This window comes from Corticium candelabrum, chromosome 20, assembly GCF_963422355.1.
Source record: "Corticium candelabrum chromosome 20, ooCorCand1.1, whole genome shotgun sequence".
In the NCBI taxonomy this organism is placed as follows: Eukaryota; Metazoa; Porifera; class Homoscleromorpha; order Homosclerophorida; family Plakinidae; genus Corticium; species Corticium candelabrum.
Genome location: NC_085104.1, coordinates 1,353,316 through 1,360,815, shown reverse-complemented (window position 1 = coordinate 1,360,815; position 7,500 = coordinate 1,353,316). Strand labels below are relative to the sequence as shown.

The 7,500-nt window shown below is 44.3% G+C and overlaps 3 protein-coding genes across 4 annotated transcripts in view; 2 read left to right on the top strand and 1 right to left on the bottom strand.

The window, feature by feature from the left end:
* LOC134196040 (protein phosphatase 1 regulatory subunit 12A-like) overlaps nt 1-1,527 on the top strand; it is a 1,695-nt gene extending 168 nt beyond the window's left edge. Inside the window, exon 1 of the mRNA XM_062665121.1 lies at nt 1-1,527. This exon is cut by the window's left edge and continues 168 nt beyond it. Coding sequence (XP_062521105.1) covers nt 1-1,299 — 1,299 coding nt within the window. The 3' untranslated portion in view covers nt 1,300-1,527.
* A 723-nt stretch (nt 1,528-2,250) lies between these two features.
* On the top strand, nt 2,251-4,613 carry LOC134195700 (uncharacterized). The gene is made up of 5 exons (XM_062664774.1): nt 2,251-2,377; nt 3,401-3,660; nt 3,734-3,935; nt 4,006-4,196; nt 4,256-4,613. Exons 1-5 carry the CDS (start codon nt 2,317-2,319, stop codon nt 4,457-4,459), a joined length of 918 nt encoding a protein of 305 aa, XP_062520758.1. The 5' UTR covers nt 2,251-2,316; the 3' UTR covers nt 4,460-4,613.
* A 211-nt stretch (nt 4,614-4,824) lies between these two features.
* The window catches only part of LOC134195579 (CDK-activating kinase assembly factor MAT1-like), a 6,115-nt gene continuing 3,439 nt past the window's right edge, over nt 4,825-7,500 (bottom strand). For both annotated transcript variants that reach the window (XM_062664624.1, XM_062664625.1), the window contains exons 6-8: nt 5,754-5,870; nt 5,569-5,687; nt 4,825-5,182 (exon numbers count right to left, since the gene is read on the bottom strand). In XM_062664624.1, coding sequence (XP_062520608.1) covers nt 5,062-5,182; nt 5,569-5,687; nt 5,754-5,870 — 357 coding nt within the window. In that variant the 3' untranslated portion in view covers nt 4,825-5,061. The remainder of the gene's footprint in view (nt 5,183-5,568; nt 5,688-5,753; nt 5,871-7,500) is intronic.

The following is a 7,500-nucleotide window of genomic DNA, read 5'->3' as shown; positions in this document are numbered from 1 at the left end:
ATCACACGTATGTTGTCGGACTATGGTGCGGACCCGACTGTGATAGATGACCTGGGTAGGCTGCCTCTGCATTATGCTGCAGTGTTGGGATACCACAACATCATGGCTCTCTTTATCAAAGACGGCGACGTCGATGTGAACACTCGCGACGTCGATGGAAACACACCACTCGCTCTAGCCGTTTTATCAGGAGACTACCAAGCAGTGCGGCTGTTAGTAGACGAACTGGTCAAGTACCAACTCAGTGTTGACGTGCCCGACAACAACAATGTATGTCCGATAACGAAGGCTAAATGTACCAACAGAGAAAAGATCTTTTTCCTTCTAAAGCGGTACAGTCGGCTGGTTTTTCTAGAGTGGAAAGAATCCGTGCCTAGAGATGAGAGTCCTGTCGGTAGGACCAACAGACCTGGTCGCAACTGTGCCCTTTCTACACCTCTTGCAGTGCCTCAGACGCCAGTCGAATGGCAAGAGGTGAAAGATCGGTGCCTCTCGGCTGAGCGTCAAGACGTAGCGTCGACGACTAGTTGTCAGTCGTGTCAGAGTGCAACGTCGATGTCCGACGGCGAAGCGAACGAGAACGACGGCAAGAACCACCGCTCGCCATCAACCAAAACGGTCCGCATCCGTTCCAACGGTCCCTGCCGTCAAACTAAGTCTTCATCTACAAGGTCGTCTGCCCCTTCTGTTGCCCAGGTCTCTAAACGCGTTGCTGTCAATCCATCGAAAAAACAAAGTCCTAAATTTTCGAGCGTTTCCACCAGTTTTGAAGCCGCCACGTCGCTCATGCTCATCGGAGCGAACCAGAAACGGCCCGATTTCCCTAACGGACGACACGTATCCGCTCCGTTCAACGTCCAGCAAATCGAGCAAAAATGCAAGGAAGCGAACGACAACTGGCTGTCACTGATGCAGAACCTCCGTCCCAGCTTGCGTCAATCTCGAGAGAAGAAGAGCGGCACGCTCTCTAGCGTCGTCTGGCAAGCGGCTACTGCCTTCAAAACTCAAACCAGCCCCACACAAAAGCCAGAAGCGGTAACATTTGCAGGCGACAAGACGAGGTCGTTGACAGCAATGGTGCCCGACGGAGAGTCGCCGAGAACGACGACGGGAGATTCTAAAAAGTTGAGAACGCGACTCACCAATTGCTCGCTTGAATCGAGCATGTCGCTGAGTGATAGAGAAGTGGGACGCGACACGACCATGCCAACAATTTGCCTCACACCTTCGACGGACAAATGGACTCCGGGATCCACGGGGAGTGTCAATGATGTCGTCCAGCTGTCTCCTCCGGTTTAGAGTGACTATACACAATAGTCTTGCTAGCTAGTGCATGTCCTTGAAACATTGTATAGCAACTTCAATTGCAAATCTGTATATTGCTGTACTGTACCATACTCTAGTACACAACAGGTCTCTCTGTATCACACTGTACGGCGGACCTTCCATCCGGGCATTACACGTAGACTGGATAGCTGCATTTCTACTTTCGATGCTTTGTAGCTATTAGTTGTGCAATAGATTGGCGTTCTGTAGCCTAGATATGCCAAGCACAACACACGTGGATTGTAGTACGTCACATTGTATCTTGTCGTCCATTCCAATTACCTACGCGAAGCAAATTCTAGTAAAGGCGTGGGTTGTCAGTAAAACCCAAAGTGGCACTTACTCTGACTCATCGACGTTTTAACAATATATTCTGAACCGTAGACCGACAGTTTGTTGTAAAAGATAATTCTAAGTCTAGGCCGCAACTATCCTACGTCATACAGTTGATTCAATGAATAATTGAATACCATGTCTGTAATCTAGACTCCTGTTTGAGACTCTATGCTATTGATTGATTAAAATCAAAAATGCTCCAACGGGACCCCCGGCATGTGCCCGCAGTGTCCCCGCCTGGGTCAACTACTGGGACTCTGGAAACTGAGATTGACATGTATGTAAAGGTTTGCTCACTCCAGAATTTTGACACAGTACTGTACATCAAAAGCTGCCCTAGATGGATTGTTTGTAGTAGTTTGTAATAGTGCTGCGCTACACTAGCTAGCTAGAAAACCTCTAGACTGACCATGCGCAGTCCGCTGCTAGGCTGGATCAAACAGTCACTCTAGATCTTCTAGATATGCATCTAATCTAGAACTTGTCTCGCTAAATGTTCACTCGAGTTTCGTGTGAGAGTCAAAGTCCAGAGTTGACCAGCATGGTAGGGTTAATGTAATTAGATTAGCATATTTGTGGACTGGGAGCGGAAAAAAGTAGTAAAGCACGTGTGTTGATCCCACGAACGAGAGTCAGTTCGAAGTTCTCGGCGTCATGGATCATGAACCGATTCTACAGTCTGACGTATTAGCTCAGGCCAGTTCGTCTGAAAGAGGTATAACAGAGGCACGTTCGATTGGGCTCTTCCAGCCTCTTCCAGAAGAGTTTCAAAGACACGCCCCTCTTCCAACCTGTAGGTACCAGCGCAGGAGCTGATAAACAGTAGAGGTTGGAAGAGGGGCATGCTCTTCCAACGAGCAGCAGAGTTGGCTCTATCGACTATAGTGGCAGAACTGTAGAAGTTGGAAGAGGGGCGTGCACACGGAGCCTCGAGGCTGGAAGAGCCCCCAGATGTAATCTGCACGTGCACCCATGGACCTAGCACACGTACCATTTACTAACTGGGGTGAAGAGCAGTTAGAGAGGACGTGAGGGACAGGCTCCTCAACATTTGGCTGGTTGGTGGATGTAATTGCCGGTATCTACATTTTTTGTGTGTTGATGTTTGTTTTTCTGATCTGCATGTGCATGTGTGACGGAAGAGTGCGCGCGTTATCTTAACACGCCCAAACCCAACCCAACACTGTTATGTATACAGGAGGATACTTTTGGTCATTTCTAGTCAAAAAAAAGGATCTGACATTGCGAAAGGATGTTGCGGTTGTGTGACAAGACGCAATTGTTTTGCTATTGCAGTCAATTGTAACTATTGAGCGCTTCCATTTCACAGTCACTTCCCAAGTTAATTAATTATTAATATTATTATGAATTAATAATATTTAGTACAGTAGAGTAGGCAAATAATGACAGGTGGCTACAGCTTTTGTTCAGCGACTAAACAGATGTTTCCGTTTTATAAGAAGTGTGCTAATGGAAACTACATGATGATGTACTAGATGTAGTGTTGGATTAGTAAATTGTGTGTGTGTGTGTGTGTGTGTGTGTGTGTGTGTGTGTGTGTGTGTGTGTGTGTGTGTGTGTGTGTGTGTGTGTGTGGTGATTGACATGTATATTCATGCATGAACACACACATGCATACAAACATCCTGTGGGGCTGAATATATCATTGTCAAGCATAGACATGTACCCCCTATACATTAAACTATACTGAAGGCTGGCTACACCACGTAATGTGTAGAGCCGACCAATCAGCATGAAATGTTTCCACCAAGTGGCAATACAGCAACACGATACGTCAGATCTCCATACAGTCAACCATCTCCAGCCATTTATAATCAGCCTCGTGCTCAGGGGCCACTGGATGCTCTACTTTCGGGACCATACGGCGCATCTCTACGAACACAACATCCTCATTCTCACAGGAAACTTGTTAACAAACTGTCAGCAGCAGGAGCAAGTTCTTATGCTGCATGTCAAAACAGAGTGCAGACAGTATCGGTATCAGTATTGCTATCACTTGATAAAGTTTTGACTTAAAATTTTGTTTTGTGTACATGTTTGTTGAGTATAGGGTGGCATCATGTCACTGGATGATTTGCTGCGTCGTCTTGTCATGGAAGATGAACAAGTGTTGACTGCTCCCGATAAGCAGGTCAAGTTCACAAAGTTGACAGTTTTTGATGCCCATGAAAAGGAAATACGCAGTCTTCCTGCTGGTCGTGCTCTCATTACCAACAAACGCATCCTTTTCATCTCATCAGGCGTCCAACAAAGTAAGGAAGGAAATGCATACAGTATGTATACGTGGTCTGTCAATCATCCATCATGTCTCTTTTCATTAAGACACTTGGCTTGATACTACAACCACTCAAAATTTCCAAGCAAAATCCTCGTTTGGTGACAAGTTCTTGTACTTGCCAATTGCCTTACATTGCGTACGCACTGTAGAAATGCTATCGGACACCTCTGTTCTGTCCACCACTGATGTTCTGGGCATACCACCATGCTGTGGAGGACACTGCTTCTGTTGTGAGGTAACAATTTTATCTCAATTTAGAGCCAAATATTACATATTTGTGTGTGAATGTGCTAGTGTCTGTGCTCCAATGCTGTGACCACTTGGGTGGTCACTGATCCTCTGCTGGGAAGTACCAGTTTGCGTGTCATTCGTGTTGGTGTGATGATATCACCAACCGATCAGAAGATGTACAAACTAGACCTCAGTCCCAGCTCTCCACTCAACGTTGCCACCGATTTTGTGGCAGCTCTACAGAAACACTCACGAGACCTTCACTAGACTGCTACAACATTAGCTAATGAATGCACACTAGCTGATTGATGTATTCTCGTTTTGGTAGCGATTAGTTTGCAACAGGCACACAACATGTCCTGTTGCCATGTTCAAGTTGCAGTCCATTCCAATATCAAATAAATTCCATTAAAGACCCAAAGTCGATCTCACTTCCTCGTGAGCACCAATTTTAATTAATCAATATATTCTGAGGCGTTTCCTCAACAATTTCATTTCTTGTCAAGACTCACTTTTGAATGCCTTACAAGCCGCTTCTACGCATACTCAAAGTAAGAAAACTTGACAAATCGACATGTCTTGACAACAAACTAAATGGATCTCTACCAATCAAAGCGTTACAATGTCTCGGCTCGTCTTACCCCATTTGCGTCATTGATGCATATATACCCTAGCAACAACCCGGATACAGTGCCTCGAATAGAAACTACATGTACATCTAGAGCTATGACAATCTATACAACAATACTGGAATACAACTTGCATCACTCTGCTTCAATCGTTTCAGCAGCTGCAGCTCATTACAGAATATGTATATATGTAGTTATAATCCTCTCAAAATATCATTTGGTTTAATTATTATAAATATGTTATGTCATTGAATAAAACAAACCAGACAAAGCATCTTGTAATGCTCTTTGGCATGCTATTTCCAGTGAGTACCCACCAGCTAGCTGAGTGTCGTTGGGACGGCGAATGTGTCTCAAATACCTGACAAACAAAATATTAGATTATAGTACACACACACACACACACACACACACACACACACACACACACACACACATGCACACACACACACACACACACACACACAAACAAACAGACACACACACACACAGACACATGCATGCACGCACGCATGCACACATACACACACACACACACACACACACACACACACACACACACACACACACACACACACACACACACACACACACACACACATGAATGCACACGTGCACACACACACACACACACGCACACACACATGCATGCACGCACATGCATGCATACACACACACACACACACACACACACACACACACACACACACACACACACACACACACACACACACACACACGTCTTACCCCACTGATTCCAAACTGTCTGAAGACGGAAACAAAGGACCACATGATTCAATCAAAATCGGTTCATACACAAAATCCTCCACACTTTCTGACTCCATCAGCCCCAAATATTGCTCTCCCTATATACATACACATTACAATTCACGCATATCCTAGTTGTCCCAACACAATTCTTGTTTCCTCACTGTCATAAGCTGAACGCCAGCTTTCCTCTCTGTGCTAGAACCACCAGGTCTCAATTGCTCAGTTGATATCAACTTATGTGCCTTGATGACATCATGAGCTGATTTACCAGACATGACCTTCAACAAACAGCTAGTGTATACACAAATTTAGATACAAGACAAATTAATGACTGTCACTACAGTGCAATGATATCAAGTAAGTAAGCCGTTAAGAATCTGAGCAGTGGACAACACCACGTCTAGACGTTTAGTCTCAATAGTTTCTTCCTGTCTGTCTGTCAATAGTCTGTCTGTCTGTCTGTCTAAATTATCCGTCTGTCTGTCTGCCTGTCAGTGGTCTAGCTGTCTGTCAATAGTCTAGCTGTCTGTCAATGGTCTGTCTGTCTGTCTGTCTGTCTGTCAAATAACATTTATTTCAAACATACATTTATAATACAATGCTAGCAAGGTAACTATACAAAGTTCTGTAACTACGAGAGTTTACTAGGACTAGATTTTAAAAACAAACAAACATGTAACACTTAAAAGAGAACAATGCAGACTCCCCTGAGCCAACTTAGTGGCTGAAAAACTGGGCAGAGCAATCTACAGTACAGTCAATGTCATTTGTCAGAGCTGAGATTTTTCTCATGATGACCTTTGCGTTGCACTTCTAAAGTTGAGTTAAGAATCTTTTTCTCCGGATGTCCCGAAACTCAGCAGCGTTAAGTTGACCAAGTTCATCACGCGACTTCTTGGCTAGCCTTTCCAGAAAGTTTTTCCCCATCTGTCTGTCTGTCTGTATGTCCGTCAGTGGTCTGCCTGTCTGTCAATGGTTTGTCTGTCTGTCTGTCTATCTGTCTGTCTTTCAATGGTCTGTCTGTCTGTCTATCTGTCAATGGTCTGTCTGTCTGTCTGTCTGTCTGTCAATGGTCTGTCTGTCTGTCAATACATATATTTTTCATATTTGAATTAGGATACAATAGCAAATGGCTAACTACGTTTGTCCTATGACAATAAAAGCAAGAGAAAACAACTAACAACTAAATACAATATATATTTAACTACTCATTGGTTAAAAGGAATCATGTGATCCCTTTTCTATAGAACATCTACGAGTCTCGGCACTTGGCTTGTCCCGACAAGGCATTACTGATTTTCTTCAGAACTACATTGGCATTGCAATGTTGCAATTGAATGGCAATTCTTTGATGCCAATAATCTTTAAACTCTGCCCTGTTTGATTTTCCAAAGTCATCCTTTGATCGTTTTTTTGACAAGTCATCTAAATAGGTCTCTGCCTTCTTGCCTTGCCTTCCAAAATGTTCCAAGACTAGTGGAACCACTCTCACAGACAACCCACCAGGATGTTTTTCTTTCTCATAGCGAGCCAACTTCCTGTCTTCCCTTCTAGCAGCGGCTGCTCCCTCCATAGTGGCTGACGTTGGAAATATGTCCAAACTCCACGGATGAGCAAGTGCTATATCTAACTCTACGTTGGAACCAATACCAGAAAACAATGTCTGGGCGGCTGTCAAATGTAGCATGTCTATCTTTTGGCTCTTTTTGTGTTGAATTCTGAAATTGTTTAGACAATCTGACCACACAGAAATGATCGAGTCATGTGACCACACAGTACCACCCCAGTTTTGCATGTAATCTGATGATATCCGCTTGAGTCACCGGTTGTTCGTCCACAGTCACACGTCTAAATATTATCACACAAAGGCAAGGAAAGTCTAAGTCTCAGGTAAGCCGCCAACCGAAA